A 23,727-nucleotide genomic window follows, 5' to 3' on the forward strand; every position below is an offset into this window, starting at 1 on the left:
GTTGTATAACTGCTACTGTCTTTTCATAATTTATTATTCAATATGTCTAGTCTGCGATTATATGATGCTACCCCTTCTATCAGATGGTATTACTATGGTTGATTATTATTATAACACATTAAACTACTAAGTATTACCATAGTCCGACTATATATATCGCCCTCCGGTCCGCGTGATATTATGGTGCAGGGGTCAGAACCTGAGATGTTTGTAGTTACACGTATCTATTCAATATCTATATATCAACACACGGCGAAGTATTCACTGGGCTAATATATATATTTAACTATATGGGTGTCCTATATTCTATATTCATTTACTACAATATTCATATACTTATTAATATTCATATTCACATTAATATTCATTTGCCACGACGCTATATTCTACAAACACCCTGTTTCCTCTATCTACGCCCAGCCTATTTACACATTTCATCATAATACTTTAAAATCTATAATCACTACAAACATTTCCCGCTCCGATCACCGCACGACAACCTCACTCGAACCCAAGACTCTTTCATCCCACACACAATACTATGTAATACCTGGTAGCTTTATTAAGAACAAAAAAAAAAAAAAAAAATCCTACGTATGTTCACTGAAAATAGAATTATCCGCTATAATATTTAATGTTTACGAAATTTCTGCAGCAACAATTGACTTCAGCAGCCACGAAGAAGAATGAACATCTAATATAATTCCAAAGCGAAGAACTAGCATCATATCGCCCGACTTCTGTTAAAAATTTACGTATTGTTTATTTATTTAAATATCTCGATTTCTAGACTATGCAGAATGTTGAAACTTTCAGAATATATTAAGTTTGGATCACTTGACCTAACTGTACATTCATATGGGCTGTGAATTATACCTTCTAGGTTTTATTTCGGAAAGAAAGGTCAATTTCATGAAAACTAAATCACTAAGCACCTCGACGGAAGAATGGCGGTTAGTACTGACTTTTGACACTAGAGCTAGCGACGATATAATGAACCCTTGAACAACTGAATGTGACCTTGTACACGGAATTATTATACTATATTACGTTCACTTAATGACGGAGTAATAAAAATTTATCGCATAGTAAATACTACACTGTCCAACACACTCTTTCATCACTTAATTATCACTATCACTGATACTACATTACAAATATACACATACTACTCGAACTACAAGACGCATCATGCCACATTCATACTACACACTACATTAATACATGTTATACTAATAAATATACACAGAAATCATTCAGATTTTACCATGTTAAATCGGCTCTATGAAAGGTAACGAAAGGAAAAGAAATGAACAGGGCCAACTGGCCCTTTATTTACTAAATCACATTCTTGAAATCAACCTGTTTAATCGATGCCCTGAGGGGACATATCGGAGTATTAGCTAACAATAGGACCCCTGCCCTGAAGGGGCAGGAACCCGGAAACAAACTGAATGTTCAACTCATCCCGCTGGAAGCCGTACTCCCAATTTGGGAGTCAGATAGGAGCCCTTACTGAAATTTACACGTGCATTGTGATTACTGAACTGACTACCACAAAATTAAATACCGCCATGTTACTAATAAATAAATACAAAAAGAAATCACATCCACTACATACACGAACACAAACGGTAGTGAGGCAGGCCTTACGTAATTAGAAAAGGAATAATTTTAAGGATAAGAATATTTTAAGGGAGAAAACACCACTCCTCCGAAACTGTTTATAGATTCCTAAGAAAACTCGCAAACTGATGCACTTTACAAAGCCTGTCCATAACTAACAATATCTGCACAACATGGCGTCATCTATTTTTTATTTCTTCAGTCCGGTTTTTACTATGAAAAACTAACAAATTATGGCTCCGTAGCTTCCTGCTTGGTAGTTATTCGACTATTATATTAGTTTTACCTTTTACTGCAGTTTTTCTAGCTCATTTTTATCTTTCTGAGCTGGAGATCCGAATCTGGCTGTTGTCAGTGAGATTTTCCGGCGTAGAATGGAATAATTGCGCCCTAATATCATAGCGTGGGTTTATCATCCAATCAAAACTAAGCATTTTGGCGGTGGGGCTTTGAAACGAATAAAATTTGGTAAAAACTGGATTAAACTAGATTTTAGAAGGACCTAGGTATCTAAAAGAGAGGTGAAGGGTGGTCCTGAAAATTCTGTCGAATTTTAGATTGGTTATTTGATCTGAAAAGTTCCGTCCAATAGTGGATCTATGTTTTCAGATAGCACTGACACCGTAAGAATTGTAATAATCCATTTACATATACATATGCAAGACTTATAACTAATTTAAAATATAAATAAAGATATTGATTCCCAAAACTATCATTCCCAATGAATTTTTTACAGTTTTTCCATGTTAATTTGAAATAGAATAATGAACAATATTACGAATTATATGAACAGCCAGAAATTTTTTGTTAAACGTCAGGTACAGTCGGTGCAAAAAATTTCGGGCACCCTCCTATTAAAAACATAATTTCACTAGACTGTAATGGTATATTACATGTGGAGTGAGGTTGAAATTCTCTCAGCTTTTCTAGATTTTCAAATGTAGAATTCTTTACGTCATTCCCCACACAGTAGTTTTTTTTTTTTTAATTTTTATTTTACCTTCCAAAAACATGGTACTTCTTTGTATACCTGAATAAATGCATGCACAGAATCCCTTGTCATGTAACGCATCTCTCTCTCTCTCTCTCTCTCTCTCTCTCTATGTTTTGATGCTCCAGGAATAACGATCACCCATCTTGAACGACCTTGGCATGCGACGGAGGAGAGAGTCACGTGATTTCTTCCGCTGTCGTGATTTTCGGACCTAAATATAAAACAGCCACCTTGCATGAACGAGCCCATACACGGTAAACATGCATGCAGAACGGCAAAAACATCAAACATGTTTTCAGAAGATTTTGAAAACTTTCAACATGAATGAACGAGGCCATACACGATCAACTTGCCTGTGGTTTTATCATTTTTCATACAAGTCGGGCTGTTTCTTCAGGCATGTGTTTACGTGTATGGGCCGCTAAACGTTTGCAAAAGTGTGAACATCATACCTAGTATGGTATGGGGCCTTCTTTTGCGTCCAAAACAGCTTGGATCCGAAGTGAAATGGACGTATACAGCTCCTGAATCGTGGTATGTGGAATTTTGTACCATTGTTCCTCCAAAACATGTTTCAGTTCCTTAAGGGATGCTGGTGGAGGACAATGAGACCAAACACACCTTTCTAACTCAGACCACAATGGCTCAATGATGTTCAGATCTGGTGATTGTGGGATAGCTCCTGGTCATGCTCCTCATTCATGATTTCACCGTTTTTGCAGCGTGACAGGGTGCCAAATCATCTTGGTAGATGCAATCACCATCAGGGAACAATATTTGGATCATGGATAGAACCTGGTCCCCCAAAATGGCCTCATACGCCCTAGCATTCATCATTCCATGCAGGGTTATGATGAAACCTACAGAAAACCACGATATCACTGTCCACACTGTAACAGAATCACCCCCATGATTTACAGTTGGGAGCAGACAGTCTGTATCATAGGCCTGCGACGGTGTTCATACGTAAACACGACCGGTTGTTCGAAACAAGGTAATGGTCGATTCATCGGACCACATTACGTGTTTCCACTGCTCATGAATCCACGCCGTGTGGTCCTTGCACCACTGGATACGCCTTTTCGCATTTACTGCTGTGACCAGGGGTTTGGCGATTGCGGCCCTGCCATGAATTTTCATTTTATGAAGTTCCCGTCGCACTGTTTTCGATGAAACCGAGTTCTCTAGGCCGGAATTGAGTTCAGACGTAATTTCCATTGCAGTGGTCTTGTTTTTAGCTGCTACAATCAGTTTTAATGCCCTCCGGTCCCTATCTAACAGGATTGTCTTTCGACCACTGTTGTGCTTTGCAGACGTCGTTTGCCAATGAATTGTGTATGCCCTCGTGACATTGGACACAGTGCCTTTCGATATCCCCACAATATTCGCCACTGTTGTCACTGAAGCTCCAACCAGACGGGCACCAACGATCATGCCTGTTTGGAAGTCAGTCAGGTCGTCCATTTTACCGCACCACTTTCACACCACGACACTCACAGGTGAACTGGTTACTGCTGACGGAAGGGAAAGATCCACACGACACATTGAAAACAAAAAACGATCCGCAACCGCAAGACGTGTTGTGAAACAGTGGATGGCCAAACTTAGGTGTCCTATATGAAGTGTTTTTAGATTTTTTCGTCTACCTCCTGTATATACACCCACTCAGGAGAATAGCATAGCCCTCCCGAAACAAAATCCTAAATACGCCACTGCACATAGGACTTATTCTATAGTGTGTAAATCTATAGTTATAATTAAAGTTTGTATAATTGAATATTTAGTGCTTCAAGGGGGGGAAATGAAATCTTTTACTTTAACGTGGTGGGATGAGAATGTGAGAGAAAAGTAAGTAACCCGAGAAAACCTACGAACACGATGTTGTCCACCACAAATTGACTTGGTCGGGAATTGAACCAGTGATCTCCCGCACCAGAGATAAACGCTCTACCACTAAGCCAATATGCCCCGACCTGCAAGAAGGTGACGGGACTTTGTGCCCACCCTGTAGTCAGTGGCGGATCTAGAATGTAAGAACTAGAGGCATGTAGGCTGTAAAGAATGTAAAAACTAAGGTTAGATCCTAGACTCTGATAGGTATATAATGAGTTTGCACAAATTATTTCAATTTGAAATGGTATACGGACAAAATCTCGCGGCCGAAACATCGCCGCCCAAAATCTCGCCGGCCAAAACCTCGCGGGACAAAATCTCGCCGGGCCAAAACCTCGCGTGGCCAAAACCTCGCCACCCAAAACCTCGCGGGACAAAATCTCGCCGGACCAAAACCTCGCGTGGCCAAAACCTCGCCGCCCAAAACCTCGCGGGACAAAATCTCGCCGGGCCAAAACCTCGCGTGGCCAAAACCTCGCCGCCCAAAACCTCGCGTGGCCAAAACCTCGCCGCCCAAAACCTCGCGGGACAAAATCTCGCCGGGCCAAAACCTCGCCGTGCCAAAACCTCGCCGCGAATGAAACTTTTCTTTAAAATTTACCCAATGTGTTTCCTAATATGCAATTCCACATTACCAATAATAATAATAATAATAATAATAATAATAATAATAATAATAATAATAATAATAATAATAATAATAATAATAATAATAATAATAATAATAATAATAATAATTATTATTATTATTATTATTATTATTATTATTATTATTATTATTATTATAAGATACAAAACATCGTGTGCGTGGGCTTTCTCGGGTTATTCCGTTTCCTCCCACTTTCTTTATTCGATCATTTCCTTCATCCTGGTCATCTACGTCTCCTTTAACCTACAGGACATAATCAAGGGGCGTCGTAAAAACTCATATATTATTTCATACTTTCATAAATATTATTAGATTTTTGTTAAAATTTTAAGTTTTTGGATGTTCCAAAGTTCACGAAACTAACCTCGTTAGTTGTCATTACTTTCCTTATGCAGACTTTCTTTCCCTATAACCAGTTTAAAAATACCCTGTCGAGCTACCTTCACATTGAAATCCTCTAATACAGAAATAGAATTTTCATATGGTATCGCGGGACTTGGTCAAATACCCGTGATACTTCTTCTGAAACATCGTCTTTTATACCGTCATCCTTATCATCTGTTGGAACATTTACATTTTGGTCAGGCGAGATTTTGGGTATGGCGATATTTTGGGGCGCGAGGTTTTGGCCCGGCGAGATTTTGGCCCGCGAGGTTTTGGCCAGGCGAGGTTTTGGCCCCGCGAGATTATGGCCCGCGACGTTTTGGCCTGCGAGGTTTCGGCCAGGCGGGGTTTTGGCCTGGCGAGATTTTGTCCCGCGAGGTTTTGGGCGGCGAGGTTTTGGCCAGGCGAGGTTTCGGCCTGGCGAGATTTTGTCCCGCGAGGTTTTGGGAGGCGAGGTTTTGGCCAGGCGAGGTTTTGGTCCGCGAGGTTGTCGCCGCGAGGTTCTGGCCGCGAGGTTTTGTACCCAAACCATTTGAAATCCGTTTGCACACTTCGTTAACAGGAACTAATAACAGCTATCTAATGTTTCAAAAATTTTCCAATACAGAATAAAAGGCTGCGCTTACCATAAACTCTCATAACTATATAAATAATATTTCAATTATGTTTGTTACTCAAAAAAATTAGGGTGGTAGGTCCCCTGGCCCCGGGCTGGACCCGCCACTGTCTGTAGTTCAGAAACTACTCACTTTCTCCAACAGGTTATATAGATCTTTTTTCTTATTTCGATTAGAGGGATCACCTCTTTCAGTTTGTCAGTATAATTTATTAACACCCTATACATATAAGGCTATATTCTGTAAACGTATTGTTTTTACAAGACTTTTACGGCTATAACTATTACATGTGTAGTGACCAAGGATGTTACAAATAGAGGATCTGCCCATATGTATCTTCATCCTATTAAATCGATGAAACCAAAAAACAACCGAGCATCGGCACGTCTGATTGGCTACTCTCGTTTCTGCCATGTCTGATTGGCTACTTTCGTTTTCGCCATGTGAATGTTGGTTCAAAACATTGCGATCCTATTGGGCGGAGTGGGCAGATTAGGGGTGGTGAAACTGTGACGTATGGCTTCAAGATTTTGTTGTAAGGGCAGATCCTCTATTTTATAAGATCCTTGGTAGTGACCGATAAATTCAATATTATTTTCCTCTTTAATATCATCATTTGTTAATTTCCTGTAATAATATACTTAAAAATTGTTATCCTTAAAACTTAGTATACTTCACCATCTTAGCATTTTCAGGTCCTTCCCACAGAACTGGGTTTCGTCCTTCGCATCGAAGTTTCAAGCTCCCATGGACATCTATCACAATGAATTCGTTCCTCGGATAAAGAAAAGGTGGATCCCATCCTGTAACAGGAAATTTTAAAATCAAAACATTAACTTAATCTACTAATACAGTATTGAAAACAAACATAAATTTAATAGTAATGAATACAGCCTGGATTGATATGCAAAATGCATGTTTATAATAACATGCAGAAACGTATGGAAAATATTTTTTTTCTTTCCGACGGACTTGTAAGGATTCCTTTGAGACGCATGTGACGGCGCATATAACTGCATATTTTGAGTAAATCTCGATGTGCAAGGGCGCCCATCAGGGGGGAAGGCAAGGTGGGGCACTTAGGAAATTTTACTTGGGAATACCGAAAACCAAATAGAATTTTTACATTAGTTACAGCAAAATTTGAAACTATATTTGAAACGTTGCTTATACTTGCCCCCCTTGGAAACCACAACATGGGCGCCCTTGTCGATGTGCATGCATATTTCGTAAACTTTGCAGGATACTGCATATTTCTGAATTTTATTGCTGCATACTAGCATATTTCAGAGTATAGACTATCACAAGAAAGTAGGTTATATTTAAAGTGAACTGAATTATTTTGTAAACGCAGATGTAGAATAAAACGCTGTATGGAATAAATAAATAAATAAATAAATAAATAAAATGTTGTATCCAAAGTTAGTGTACCTGATTTGTCTTGCACACGGTCTTCATCGTGCAGCAGAAACAATCAGATGCCTATATCTGGAAGTAGTTATCTTGTATCAAATATAAAGTATTTGTAAAAGCTCCATTGCGCGTACTATCTTCCGCGAAGTTGCGAAAAATGTTCACCTACCTCCGCAACAGGCCCGCATCTCCTAATTTTTTTCTGGCCACCTCTAAAATTTTCACAATAGGCTTGCAAATGAACTATAATATGGGATGAACTATAATATCTTTGGATCGGCCCCCTAACTTTCACCCCCCCCCTACATTTTCGAGCTGGCTACGGGCCTGCTCCGCAACCAGTTTAAAACCGATGGGGCTCGTGGGTACAAGCGTGAAGAGAGTTGTAAATTCACTAAATCCCGATTATGCAGCCGCCATTTATATGTTACAAAAATGTTTCTCTACAAGTGGCATTGAGAACAAAATTAAGTACATACACAACACTTCTCGAGAATACCTGAAATTATCAGACAGTTGGAATGCCGTAACAATGTTTTACTGCGTTCCTCTCTTTGTTGGGCGAATTATCACAGACTGTCCAGTGAAACTCATGGTGTTGAGAACAGAGTTGGCGTGAGTCAATGAAAACTTGACCCACGACCCACTGACCCACCACCCACCGTGACCCACGACCCACTGACCCACCACCCACCATAACCCACTCTGACCCACGATGGATATAGGCCTATACATGATGTGTCTCATGTAACCCCTCTTTAATCAAATTGATGTGGGTATCAATTTATCTCCTGGTATACACCTTTATGCTATAGCCGTGTTGAAGCAGCTCTCACGTTATGAATACTCGTAATTAATTAATTAATACGTAAAATTTATCATATTTTTCCAATATTTTATCATATATATCTCGAATAACCCCTCCGACCATAATTATCAACATTAAATCTCCTTGTCTTTATATATGTGACTGTGTATAGCTGTGTTGAAACTGTTCCCATTATGAATGATAAATAAAAGGGATAATTCAAAATTGAACACTTTTCTGAATATCTTATCATAGGCTATATGGAGAAATTACTAATTTTTCAGTATTAACATATTGCTTTATTAGTCTGTTTTTCTGTTAGTATCAATCATTATAAAGAATTCTAGTGACAAAAGAAATCATACTTTACTTTAAATTATCTTCATAATACTCTTTCGTAATATTTCTATATTGTCTTTAGCTTTACAATTTTCCTATGGTATTTTTAAATTTCACATATTTAGAATTTCTTGCGAGAAGAATAATCGTCAATTAGTTTCTACATATTATTATTATTATTATTATTATTATTATTATTATTATTATTATTATTATTATTATTATTATTATTATTATTATTACCAATATTATAAAAAGCCTATTCCGGATAACAATGTTGTTATTTGTATAATATGGGCAACTCGTGGAAACATAATTGTATGCCACATATTCTGACTTTCGAGTATGTATGAAAAGAAAGTTCATCATTTCTATGCAATTCGATACAATGGGACATACCAAACAAGTTTCCCTTGTGGTTTAATACCAATCCAGTCCACCTAATAACTTAATTTTACCAGAAGTGACAATTATCATGATGTTCGCTAAATCCTCTCATATCATGGTAAAAACGAAATGAAATCTTTAAGTTTTATGTCCCACGGTTTTGCCGATCAGGCTAAAGGAGACGGTGATGATGAGAGATGAGTGAAATGGTGGAATGAAGAAAGTGGGAGGAAACGGGAGAATCCCGAGAAAACCCACGAGCACAGTGTTTGTCCACCACAAAGTCCACACGGCGCGAGCTGGGATCTCCAGGGACCCCAAGCACAAGAGGTGAACGCTCTACTACTAAGCTACCACGCCCCCCACATATCATGGTAAATAAAGTGCTGAATTCACTTCTTCATATTTTGTATTGCCGGAAATTCTCTTTTATCTTATTCATTGGAGGCAAACGTTCTCACAGATTTAGACTGGACTGCAACTGAACACGTGTGGTTTATTGTTCAACATCCCTGCAACTCTGCAAGTAAACAAGTTACTACCAAACGGAATCTGTAATCAGAGGTCCCTCCCTACAGAGATTCAGACTTTTCTTTACTGAATAGTTTTAAGCTCTTTCCTTTTTTATAGTAGTCAATAAAAGTAGGAGAAGAACAATATTACTTTTCTGCGACAGTGTGTCATTTATTTGAGCAAAGCTATGGTAGTCAAAATTTGCAGACACTCCTCAAATAACAGGAAGAATCCCACAGCTATTTACAAAGGCAATCGGAAAAACAAGTTCATTTCTCTGCTTTCACGAAATATTTACATGTGTGACACTTTGCATGCTGAAATTATTATTATTATTATTATTATTATTATTATTATTATTATTATTATTATTATTATTATTATTATTATTATTATTAATAATAATAATAATAATAATAATAATAATAATAATAATCTTTCTTCTATATATATAAAAGAGAACGTACAAATCCTTTGTCCGCTCATCACGCTAATACGGCTGAACCAATTTCTTTTATTTTTGGGGGGTTATTAGGATTTGGACCCTAGATGGTTTTTATCATATCACTTTAATTTTCAATTACCAGTGTCTTGAGATAATTGACCATTCAGGTGTCCATTACGTACAAATCCTTTGTTAGTTCATCATAGGTATAAAAATAAACGTATTTATATGCAACCCGCATGACCGTGTCACTCGGCGGGTTAACATAAATGACAGGCGTTATAATGGTTTTTATCATATCACTTGAAAGCGAAAAAGTAAAAATTATCTAAGTAACAAAGTTTATTGCGTTCGGGGGTGACCGCAGCGAAGCGGGGCGGGTTAACATAAATGACAGGCGATATAATGTTAACATTTACTGCAATCTTCTATGGTTTTTATCATATCACTTGAAAGCGAAAAAGTAAAAATTATCTAAGTAACAAAGTTTATTGCGTTCCGGGGTGACCGCAGCGAAGCGGGGTGAACGCTGCTAGTAATAATAATAATAATAATAGTGAATATCTACAATATATTATCATTATTCATACTTTATCTTATTTCTGACAGCAGTGTTACATACATAATTTTGTCTTCTTCAGTCACAAGCCACTGTTTTGCTTATCCGATTCAAATCTCTCCTCCATATCGTTCTGCTTATTTACTCAGTAAAGTACTACATGTACTAGACTAATATTCATTCAAAACAATTCTTTCATCCAACACTTGATCCAATTTTTTGTTGTATATACCCACATTCATGTCCAGTTCCATCTAAAGAAACTAGTGTAAAAAATATTTGTTCCCGAGCGTTATAGTAGTGTATGATTGAATTCCGGATATATGAAGGCCCATAAATATGCAAATTACATATGGGCTGTTAAAATTAGTGCAATATGCATTGGGCCGTGGAGAACTTCGCATTTGAATCAATTTTACACGAATACCGAGAGAACACTTCCCGAATGTAGCATAGATTGTGTCTTAAAGTTACTCATATACAGACCACGACAATAGTATAGGAGACAAAGTTTGTGTTTGTCTCGTATCGAAAAAGTATCGTAAAAGTGGTGGTCTCTTAGGAAGTGTATATGTACCTGGAAACGTATGACTTCATGCCCATCATCACCCATCTTTTGCAGAATTAAGTGAACGAGAAATATATTTATTTATTTATTACTAAGCTACCAGATACAATCTTAGAGGTCATTTTACACTGAAGCACTCAAATCAACAATAATAACAACATTGGGAAATGAAGTGGAAGGATGGCGGCCAGGGTCTGTATTTTAAGGTACCATCTCAACATTGACCTGGTGTAACTGAGGAAAACTCTGGAAAACCTCAGTCAGGATACTGAACTCTAGATTCGAGCATGGGACCTTTCGATTGCGAAGCGAAAACGCTCTAATAATAATACATTTTTGAGTTTTACGTCCCACTCTTATGTCGGCTAGGCTAAAGGAGATGGGGATGATAAGAAATGAATGAAATGGTGGAATGAAGAAAGTGGGAGGAAATGGGCGGGCCCCGAGAAAACCCATGCATGCACACGGTGTTCATCCACCACAAGGTTCACTTGGCGGGAGCAGAGATGGAACCCGGAACCCCATGCACCAGAGGTGAACGCTCTACCAATGAGCCACGGCGGTCCTAATAATAATAATAATAATAATAATAATAATAATAATAATAATAATAATAATAATAATAATAATAATAATAATAATAATAATAACAAGAAGAAGAAGAAGAAGAAGAAGAAGAAGAAGAAGGAGAAGAAGTAGTGTCATAGATAATAATTGTATTGTGTACGTATGATACTTGAAGAGAGTACTTGAACTACACACACGATTAGGCTCCATTTGGCTTTTTTTTTTGCTCGACTCGACTCGAAACTCGAACCAAATTCGAGTCGAGTTGGAGGAAATTTTCGAGCCGAGTTCTCGAGTCGAGTTCAAACATGTCTGTTTCCAGTCGAGTCGAGTTTCAAAGAAAACTCGCTCGTGCCCATCCCTAATTTTTACAAACCAACTCACTACCAATTTTTCATATATAGAAAAGTGCCCCTCCCCCACATAAAGGAGAATTTTAAAAAATGCTAGGACACATTCTGTTTATTTTCAATAAAGAGTTAGTTAATACACTGAATTTCAGCTCCGTGAGTTTAACGGCTTGCGAGATACTCATTTTTTTCCGCAAAAATTTGGTTCCTCACTACCTCCTTAGGATATTATGCATTATAATAAAAGCAATATAATATCCCAATTTGGATTAAGGCCTAACTATATACCAAAAGTAATTTCATTTGACTTGGCAATTTGACCGTGATGATCAGGCACACATAGTTACATTCAATTTTTTATATATTACAGTGATTCAAAAATGTATTTTTTCCAGCAGTTAGCTCTAAAACTCACAGGTTTCGAAAGCCAAGTTGTAGTGTAAGTCCTATTGCTATTATTACAATTAAAAATATCAATATCCAAAAGTGCCTGAAGTTCTTTTTTCACTTGGTTAGATATACTCACCTCAGGTAAGTAGACAGAAACAAGTGGAAAAGGAAGGGAATGAAGGTCTTGAAAGTAAAATGGAGACAAATTTACCAGTCTTCAGAAGATACTGTCTACAATGCAAAAAATCTTTAAGTTGATGATGATGAGGGATGAGTGAAATGGTGGAATGAAGAAAGTGGGAGGAAACGGGAGAACCCCGAGAAAACCCACGAGCGCGGTGTTTGTCCACCACAAAGTTCGCTTGGCGGGGGCTGGGATCGAACCCGGGACCCCAAGCACCAGAGGTGAACGCTCTACCACTGATCCACCGCGTCCCCTGTCTACAATGCAGTGAGCAGAGAGGGTCGGTAGATCATACTGAGTCGGTAGGTCGCAGTGGGTGGTGGGTCGCAGTGGGTCATGGTGGGTGGTGGGTCACAGTGGGTCATGGTGGGTGGTGGGTCACAGTGGGTCACGGTTGGTGGTGGGTCACAGTGGGTCATGGTGGGTGGTGGGTCGCAGTGGGTCACGGTGGGTGGTGGGTCACAGTGGGTCATGGTGGGTCGTGGGTCGCAGTGGGTCACGGTGGGTGGTGGGTCACCGTGGGTCACATGCTGTTGATCCACGACCCACTGATCCACTCAAAAACTTGACCCACCGACCCACTGACCCACCGACCCACTGACCCACTCCATCTCTGGTTGAGAAACTACCGTCAGAAAAACTTTGCCAAATATTAGGCACAAATTCCGGGTACAAAACAATCCATCACATTGCAAATATACTTAATGGTGAAAACATGGAATTGGAAGAGGACAACTTGACATAGGAAGATATTTGGTGTTTTTCACCTGCATCAGTGACTTCTGCTGATGTAGAAAGGAACTTTTCCATCTACAAAACGTTTTTCAGTCATAAACGCAAAGGGTTTACAGAAGAAAACCTAAGGAAACCTAAATAGTCCTAACAACAGAGGTAATTAAGATGATATATTTTTATAAGAAATTGAAATTTTATTTTCTTAGTGTATATTTTAGTGTGCATAGTGTATATTTTTAATGCATATTTTTGATATTTTTCGCGGATATTTGCATGCATATTTTGTGCATAGAAACCTGGCTCTAGTAATGAAATATTAAGACGGGATCAAAATGTTTGGGATAAAAACAGTAACGTACCATCTCCAGGTTCGTATTCTTTGTGTTTGTATATAGATATATGACATCACTGGTCTTGTTTTCAAGTTTGTGACAAGTTTACTGCAATACACTTGTTAATTTATCTATAAAAAGTAATCGGGAACACCCGTATTCTGGTGATTAGAGCATTGAACTCACGTCCTCATAGTAACGTATTCGATTCCCAATTTGCGACGTTCACCCCGCGTCGTGAGGCAAACTGGGGAATCACGTAAATTATCTACTTCTTGCATTATATAGTTCTCACTGTGTCCAACTACCGAAAAAAAAACAGAAAACAGCCAAAACGTACGAAACATATTCTCCTGTCTCGTGTTGATTTGTTCGTAAGATTGAAATTTGCTCTCTTGTAAAAATAACCAATCATGTCTTGCCATCGAAATAAGGATAAAAATTGATAAAACAGAGAAAATAAAAGAAACAAGAAAATCAATAAATAATAATAATCATGAAAAAAGTATACAAGTAATGTGGAATGAAGTAGCTATAAAATAACTAAAATATGATATAAAAATAAACAAGTAAGTTTCGTTTCAGATCGTGAAATTTCGATAAATTTCCTCCAAACCGGAAATAGTAATCTGTCACTTCCCGTTAGGGATGCTCACAAGACGAGATACTGTAAGCGACATTATAATGTTTATATCTAATGAAAAATCACTTTTCATATTGGATGTGATAATTATCTAAGCATAATTTCTTAATAAAGCTTTTCGAAAAAAGTACATTTTCAATCTCTTGTTACTTCTTTTGCTATTTATTGGACATACGTCATAGTATCCGACACTTAAATACGTTGAATGTGATTTTCCCCAACGTATCACTTGAATGTGAGTGATCGAAGTGTCACTTGAATGTGAGTTTCCCCTCCCGTCTCACTTGAATGTGAGTTCTGGTGTCTCACTTAAATGTAAGTCACTTCACCCGTCTCATTTGAATGTGTTTCCCTCCCATCTCACTTAAATGTGAGTCGCCTCACTGTCTCACTTGAATGCGAGTCGCCACTCATGTCTCACTTGAATGCGATTCACCCCACCTGTCTCACTTGAATGTGAGTTTCCCCTCCCGTCTCACTTAAATGTGATTCGCCCCACTCCTCTCACTTGAATGTGAGTTTCCCCTTCAGTTTCACTCGAATGTGAGTCACCCCATCCGTCTCACTTGAATATGAGTTTTCCTCACATCTAATTTGAAAGTGAGTTTCCCTTCCCGTCTCAGTTGAATGTGAATTTCCCCTCCCATCTCGCTTGAATATGAGTTCCCCTTTTGTCTCATTTAAATGTGAATCGCCCTACGCGTTCCACTTGAATGTGAGTTTCTCCCCTCAGTTTCACTTGAATGTGTTTCCACTCCCGTCTCACTTGAATGCAAATTCCCCTCCCGTTTCACATGCGATATTATTAAAGACCGGAAGTTATGGCAAAATGCCATAAATGCCATATTTTCCTATTTAAAAAAAACTCTTTGATAAATACCATTTCTTAAATAAATTGTTATATTTGCCATTTCCTGGCTGCTTCTTCTTTTTAATTTTTCCTTGCAACGGGAAATGCATGCCATGTTACTAACTGATAGAGCAGAACTTATTGTCACTCAGTGAGATAAGGAATTTAAGGTATTTAGCCGGTTCGCCCCAGAGACTGAATCACCGTGTTATTGACCAACTGAATCCCACAAAATCCTGGAAAGAATAAAATGTATAGTGCTGCCAAAATGTCTTGACCCGTGGCAAAAATGCGAACTAAAGCTCACACCCTCGATATACCCACGCGTTGAGCCAATAAGGGTTCAGCTGTTGCTAAGAGAGAGAGTCTTAGTGAAAGAGAGTGGAATTCTTTCAGCCAATAACAGCGCTTGGAACAGAAGACTAGGTGTCAAGTCAATGTGGTATATCTTTAGCAGATGCTGCGATGAAAAAATAGTTTCTACAGTTAAAGAAATTCAGTTTTGTTTGTTTCTTGGTGCTGCTCAGTATAAGTTACTGTTCCTCTCTCACTATGCCAAAGGTTGGACTTTCACTGAAAGGCAAAATTGCTAACTTTGTAAAAGAATTTGGACCGGACTTGTTTTCAACAGATGAAGCAGTGTTATTTTGCAAAATTTGTGAAAAATCAGTTTGTGCTGAGAAACGTTATTTTGTGACACAACATTCAAGTACTACTAATCACAAGACAGGAACTAACGAGAAGTGCAGTGCAGATAAGGCTACTCAGCTATTACTCCTGTGCGTCCAATCCACGCCACAATCAGTTCGCATATGATTTGTGTAGTGCGTTCGTTGCGGCCGATATCCCTCTTTTCTAAGTGGAAAATCCGTCTCTGAAAAGCCTTTTAAAAAACTTACACAAAACGAGAAGTACTCTGGGAATACACATTAAGAAAGACTGCACATATTGATGCCATTGGAAATATTCGAAGTGAGGTTGAAGACAGCAATATTTTCATTTCCATACACGAAACCATTGATGCTGTGGCAAGCACGTACTGTCCGGACCCCCCCCCCCCCTCGAGACCAGAAATGAAAAAATTAAGGAAGGATGAAATAAAATGAAATGAGAAAAAGAAGAATCAGAGTTAAAAATAAACTAGGGGAAGCTTTTGGTTACTCTTTCTTATAAGGAGATTTGTATTACTTGCAATACATGGTGTCGAGATGAGTGAGATATCCTAGAAGAGACAGGGAATTTGAAATTTCTAAAAAAGTTACAGAATTCTCAGAATTTCTGCTACTAATCAGGGAGATTTCAAGCTTCCGAAAGCATAGTGCCGTTGCGTATCAGCGTGGACATTTTTTATCATAATTTTTCGTCATCGCATCCTTGCAGTATCTAACATGTTATTTCAAAAACAATTTTCTACTGCTCCTTTAACCTGTCATTTGGAACAGACAGTAGTTGACGGAATAATAAAAACAAAAATTTATGTGGAAAGATCCTGTTAACATTTGATTCAACAGAGAAAAGAACGCAGATATTGTAAAATATTTTACAAGACATTATTGAATATGTACTTTTTATAATAGTTGAGGTCATAATGAAAGGAAAATTGATATATTTGAATGAACAGAGAGAGGACTAAATATTGTAAAATATTTTTCAATAGATTTTTTTATTATTTTACTCGAGATTTCTCATAGTTTGTTATTAAAATACTTACCAACATATATCCTCATGTTATTGTCCTAACAAACCAATATATGTTGATAGTAAAGTAGTTTAGATTAATTGAGCTCCAGGGCCTTCAGAATTTCATGTCACCCCCTCCCCCTCGTTACGAAGTCCTGGCTAAACGAACCAATATATATTCCAGTAAAATAGTTTAGAATGATTGAGCCCCTGCTATGATGACTACAGTATTTCATGTCACGGACCTCCCCCCCCTGTACGAAATCCTGGCTACGTGCCTGGCTGTGGATAGATTCATATGTAACATTACAGTTGAGACCATGGACCCTAGACAACCATCAAAGGATTTTTTTTTTTTTTTTTTTTTTTTTTTTTTTTTTTTTTTTTTTACAGCAGCTCCACTATATCGCAAATATTTATTAGTGCTCTGAATCTTCTTTAGCCTGACGGAATAAAACATGACTGTGTTCTTCTCTTCCTGACTGATGCACTAACATATATGAAGAAAGCAGGTGAGGCACTTAAAGTTATTTTCTCCCAAATGTTACATTTGACGTGCTTGGCACACGCCTTGCATAGAGTTGCAGAAACAGTTCGTGCATTATTCCGGGACATTGGCAAGGTAAGATCTTTATTAAAGCACTTTCTAGAGTTAGAGTCTTCAAAGAGATTGCACCAGATATACCACTGTTTCCAATCCTAGTTTTGACGAGGTGGGGAACAAAATGCCGAGCATTTCGACAAAATCGACGAGATTGTCAATGTATTTGATGAAGAGGATGCTTCTTCTATTAGAATTGTACAGGAGTTACTTGGACAGACATCTGTGAAGAATGATCTCACATTCATCTCTTCAAATTTCTCACAGATACCAACGTCAATATTTTCCCTGTGAAAACAAAATCTGGAACTTGAGGCTGCTATGAGTGTGTTTGATGGTGTAGTGGAAGATATGTCCAATAGTCCCGGAGAAAAAGGTGAAGTTTTTTTGAAGAAAATGTGTAACCGTCTTGTTAGTGAAAAGCGGGACTTACAGAAAATTAGAAATATTTCTAAAGTTTTGGAAGGTGAGAGCGCGATTCATGTGGGTTTGGATTCCATTGTTGTCACGTGCTTTAAATATGTTCCTCTCACATCGGTAGATGTTGAAAGGTCGTTTTCACTAGGGATGGCCACAAAGTTCCAGTTCCGGCGGTACCGGTTCCATGAGGAACCGGTTCTCGGAGATCCGGTTTTCAGAACCGGTTCCGGACCTGGATCCGAACACCCAGTTCCAGAATCGGATCTTAGGAACCGGTTCCAGATCTGGATCTGAAAACCCGGTTCCAGAACAGGATCTTAGGAACCGGTTCCAGACCTGGATCCGAAAGCCCCCAAAGACCCGTAAAGGAGGCAAAAAGTTCACCTTCAAAACAATGCAAAAAGGACTACATGCTTGTGCCCTCCCCGCCCAAAGCCACTTGTGCCAGAAAAAAAATTTGGTCCACCAGTGGGTATTTAGCCAAATGAGTTGGCCAGTTTGCCTGTTTAGCCAATGAGTTTGCCAGTTACCCATTTTATTTAGCCAAATGAGACAAGCGGCCGCCGCCTGGCGCGCCTGCCTGTCGCTTCCACTATTTCATTTAGCACATTGTTCACAGCCTGCCAGGAGCTCGAGTTCAGCGTAGGGATGGTCACAAAGTTCCGGTTCCAACGGAACCGGTTCTTGGAGATCTGGTTTTCAAAACCGGTTCCAGTTCTGGATTCGAAGAACCGGTTCCAAACCTGTATCCGAAGAACCGGTTCTAGACCTGGACCCGAAAAACCGGTTCCGGAACCGGATCTTCTAGAACCGGATCCTGTCAGACCCGAAAACCGGTTCCAGCAGGAACCGGTTCTGGCCATCCCTAGTTTTCACGTCTCAAACGAATCTTAACAGACAGGTGGCATAATCTTACAATGAAAAAAATAAATAAAACAAAAGTGAGTAAATTGAGTTTTTTTTTACGTCCCACGATTATGCCGGCAAGGATAAAGGAGACGGTGATGATGAAAAATGAATGAACTGGTGGAGCGAAGAAAGTGGGAGGAAACAACTTGTTATTTCGTGCAATAAGAAGTAAACTATGTGCCGTGTGGCAGGACTGTTTTCCCGAAAGCCAAGGAAGGCTTATCTCTGTTCGTTTGTTAGATGTTTCTTTTTCGTAGACGCACTCATAAGCTTATTTCTGTTAAGAGTCTTCATCCCGGCGAAATTAAAATACCGCTAATTTTACAGTAATTATGTGATATCTTCAAATAGATAAAAGATAATTGAAATGTGGAACAAGAGCGCCCTAGACAACATTATTTTACATGAGAAACCGTTATCACGACTCACTTATCTGCTTTCGATTTCGAGCCATTTTGAAAATCGGCATTTATTTTCACGTTTCTAAACAGCTGAAAACGGAAAGCCATTAGGTGACTTGTGATAACGGTAACTCACGCAAAATAATATTGTCTAGGGCGCTCTTGTTCCACATTTCAATTATCTTTTATCTATTTGAAGATATCACATAAATACTGTAAAATTAGCGGTATTTTAATTTCGCCGGTATGAGGCCTCTTAAGCTTTTCCTGTGCTATAAAACCTGCTAATATTTAATTTCTATGTACTTTTTTTTTAATTTGTTGTGTCCTGTTTTCTCATAATTCCAAGATCATGAATGAAATTAGCGATAATTGCAATGATTATTTTACTCATCATTATTTTCCTATTAAGTTTAATAATCTGCGTAGTTATTACAGATCGACTTTGAAAAAAAACTAAGACGAAGTCTTAAAAGTAAAACGAATATGCTGATTTCTGCCATATAAAGTATCATTTTTGGAATTTATTTTGCCATTTTTAGAGCAATTTTCGGAATATATTTTGCCATTTTGCCTGCCATTTTTAGTGTTTTATTTTGCAATAACTTCCGGTCTTTAGTTATTACTAATTTAAAGAATTCCAAATTTGGATTTTTGCGATATTGTAGCGTCTTTAGGTTTTAACACTGAATAATAAATGTAATAGGCCTATTGTAAGTTTTCGTTTAACATGTAGAATCAACTGCTTGAGTGGTTCCATATTTCTTTTAGTTCCAGATTGTACAATTTACTTCAATCGAAAGATTTTTTTTTTCATTATTGTTCTCTCTTATTTTGCGTGAGAAAAGCAAAGACCCAAAGAATAAGAAACAGTGTATTTTCTTTTCTTTCTTTGTATTTCACAATGGACTCTTTCTTTTCTGAAAAGTAACGACACAGCTTTTAGACATGTCGTCAATAGGAAATTAAACTAAGCTTTCATTCCTATAACAGTGAAACGAAGAAATTTTTATTTATAGACAAAGTATTTCATTTTACTTTCAAATACAGGTGTTAGAGAAACCATGTCGGTACCAGTGATTTCAGAGTTAATAATTGAACATTTTATTCGTTTGAACAGTTTAATACATAATTTACAGATACATCTTCAGCCATTTTATTATACTTTTATATAAAAAAAGCTAGTTGGATACACCCTTCCTAACTGTGAAAATGTAATAACAGTCGTAATATTAGAAATCACAGATGTACTTCAAAAACATCGTTGCCAGTAGTATGTAAATTAAACCAAGTGTGTTTCTCATATGCTAAGCCAGCGTTTCCCAACCGGTGTGCCGCGGCACACTGGTGTGCCGCGAATGGGCCGCTGGTGTGCCGCGAAGAAATCGAAACAAAATTATTAATTCTATAGCAACCAAATTGCAAGACATAGGAAAAAAATGTTATCTTTTGTATTTCACATTACTATGAATTTCTACCATGGAAAAATTTACTGTAATTGTAATATATTATTCTACATCTATTACTGTGTAGCAGACAGTATTCCGGCTCGTACACATTTCCACGGTTAGCTGCTGTGTTACGCTTCAATTGAGAGTCATACTAACACCGAGAAGTGGAAGCACTTATATAGTACGCGTCAAATGAACGTTCGTAGAACACTCATTCGCACGTGAATGACAGAACAACACTTTGTTCAACAGCTGTGTTTTGATTTCGACGCATCGCAAGCTGTGTGATTGCAATAATATGCACCAGTTTTGGTTAAAACAGCAAAGTTAAAAATACAAGACATTTGTTTGTTCGTTCGTTATTTAGTGATCTTCGTTCTCAGTGAGAGGTTGGATAGATTTTTCGAAGAAGAAAGCGTATTTTTAAAAATTTGAGTCCTATATTTCATTGCAATTGTTTTCTATTTTAAAATTAGAATAAAAATAAGCATAATGAATTAGCATAGGGGAAAACCAGTGATCGAGCTTTCATCTCTGTGAGAAGGAGATCAGTAATGACAGAAAAAAAATACCATGGTATTTTATATTTGCAAATAATAATAGTATCTATGAGTGTGCCGCGAGAATTCAAGTTACACCCGTAGTGTGCCGCAAGTTGAAAAAGGTTTGGAAACGCTGTGCTAAGCAGATAGACAGTGATGTACATAACGTGAGTACTTTTACAAAATTGCTGGCAAGATCTTCATTCTGTCACGACTTGAAATAAAGAGAGATAAGCTCTTTTCCAAGCTTTGGGGAAAATTCTATTTTTCCTTGTAAGTGCACGATTGAACCTTATTAAAGCAGCCTCATCATGGGTTGTCATCTTATTTAGTATGTTCTACAGCACTCTCAGTTTTGAATAATTAGGATATAATATTGAAGCGTAGGTTTTAAAGTCGAGAGTAACTATTTTATGTCAGTTTCTATTCTTTACTGAACAACTTACACATAAAGAAGTTATTTCCTGGATATCATGGATCTATATACCGAGTACATACTACAACGAAAGGTAAAGAACTAACGATTATGCTACTAGTCAGGGGCGGATCCAGGGAGGGGGCGATTGCCCCCCAGAAGAGGAAACTTTCTTATTTTATATATAAATAAAACCCATACCAAAGTTTGGAGCCCTTAAAAGTAGCAGTATGACAACCCACCGCGCCCCCCAGAAGTCGGTCCTGGATCCGCCCCTGCTACTAGTAAGAGGTTCCCTGCTTCGATACATTTCTAGTTTTGTGGGAATGGTTGCTCAGTAGTAGGGTGCTTACCTCTGGTGCGTGGAGTCCCTCATTCGACCTCCGGCCAAGTAAGTTTCCCTAGTAGCAAGAGAACTTTCGGTCAGTTGGCACGTGCTTGGCTTTTGGCTTTCTACCCTTGCACTTCAAACGCATGCTTTCATACAATCTGCCTTTTGTTGTACTTGCAACCTATGCTTTAGATCCTTCACAGAGCTTCATAGCATCACTGGCTGTTCATTGGCTATTGACTTGACATCACTTGTGAAACAACGTTTGTGTCAAGCTTGAATGGAACACTGAATGCAAGGGTACGCCATGTAACTTTGTTACTGGAATCCAGCTTGCGGCATGCTTGCACGTTTTCCAATACAGCTGGATGCAACCTTGGCCGACTTGCAATTCAAGCTTACAACAAGCGGTTTGCAAAATGTCTCTTCCACTAGCAGGACCGGCCTTAGGTGGTACGGGGCCCGATTGGGAAAATTTTACATGGCTCAGGTTTACAACTAACTTGCACCGAGGTCTGTAGAACCAATATATATAAACCATGTGTGAATGAAGTTACTGTTTTTTTGCTCTAAGTGTAGATGGCCAGCCCCCATTTCAAACATGCCCTCATTCGCCATACTCTTACGTTAGCTTAAAAGACAGTAACATCTTCACTTACGTTATGGGTCCAGGTGAATGGCAACGTTGCATTTTCATTTAACATTGGAAGCATAAAGAATGTACAGCCGAAACGACTAGTCCGATTAAAAAAAAAATCCTTCACTTTAGATTGAAAACATATTTGGAGACGGTTTCCTCTCTTGCACTTTCTTGTAACTCTGATAATAACAGTTACCCTATGTCAGCAGTCTTTTGAAACACCCTATATATATTATTAGCATGCTCCTATGGTGTATATACGTCACAATAACTATAAATATAATAGTTTCTTTGTCAATTTGGTTTTACACGAATTGACTTTCGAGTTATTTTGCGATTTACGGTTAAAATAATAGGCTCTACTTGCACTGTGTGTTAATATGACTGAATAAACCATAATACCTGGGTATGAAAAGTTGTCCGTTACTAAAGGCATTCTTGAAAATGAAGGAATATAAATGAATTCATCTTCATTGTTTCAGTCACACTCAATGATATACGATAATCTTTTACTTGATGTCTTATTGACATTTCCTACTGGTCTTTATGGTATTGTTTCAAAAATCAGTGACTTCATATTTGAGATACATTCTTTATATATTGATCATTAAACCTTACTTCAGTTATATTTCAGTGATATAATAATCATAAACCCCAATCAAGTGTGTTCACAGCACGAAAACGCACACGAGTCACATCTCCTTTTATTCTGTGAAACAAACAAACGTAAATCTGTTGACGCGATGGGTGCACTTCAGTATTCTTCCGCATATAGGTTCAATTGCGAATTGAATTCGAATTCCCTGAGTTGAATTCGAATGAAGATAAGGCGAAGATCAGTTGTTGGTATGGGTATATCCAACATTCTACCTGCTTGTGGCAGTTCAGTTATAGCGTGAACTTGTGTAAAGATAGAGTGAACATGGGACCTCCACAGAGCGTCATAAGGGCGTGTATGTTGTACGAGTTCAAACTGGGGTCAAACGCCACTGCAGCGGGGCGGAAGATATGCCAGGCCTTTGATGAGGGTGTCTTGACTACGTAGACAGTGCAGTGGTGGTTTAACAAGTTTAAGGACGGTGACGAAACAC

The 23,727-nt window shown here is 38.2% G+C and overlaps 1 protein-coding gene across 1 annotated transcript in view; it reads right to left on the minus strand.

Annotated features, from left to right (window-relative positions):
- Positions 1 to 23,727, minus strand: part of LOC145670742 (vascular endothelial growth factor receptor 1-like) — a 325,002-nt gene that overhangs the window by 212,807 nt on the left and 88,468 nt on the right. The window contains exon 2 of the mRNA XM_081739513.1: positions 6,842 to 6,966. Coding sequence (XP_081595639.1) covers positions 6,842 to 6,966 — 125 coding nt within the window. The remainder of the gene's footprint in view (positions 1 to 6,841; positions 6,967 to 23,727) is intronic.

This window comes from Thermobia domestica, chromosome 14, assembly GCF_964235325.1.
Source record: "Thermobia domestica chromosome 14, izTheDome1.hap1.1, whole genome shotgun sequence".
NCBI classification, from domain to species: Eukaryota; Metazoa; Arthropoda; class Insecta; order Zygentoma; family Lepismatidae; genus Thermobia; species Thermobia domestica.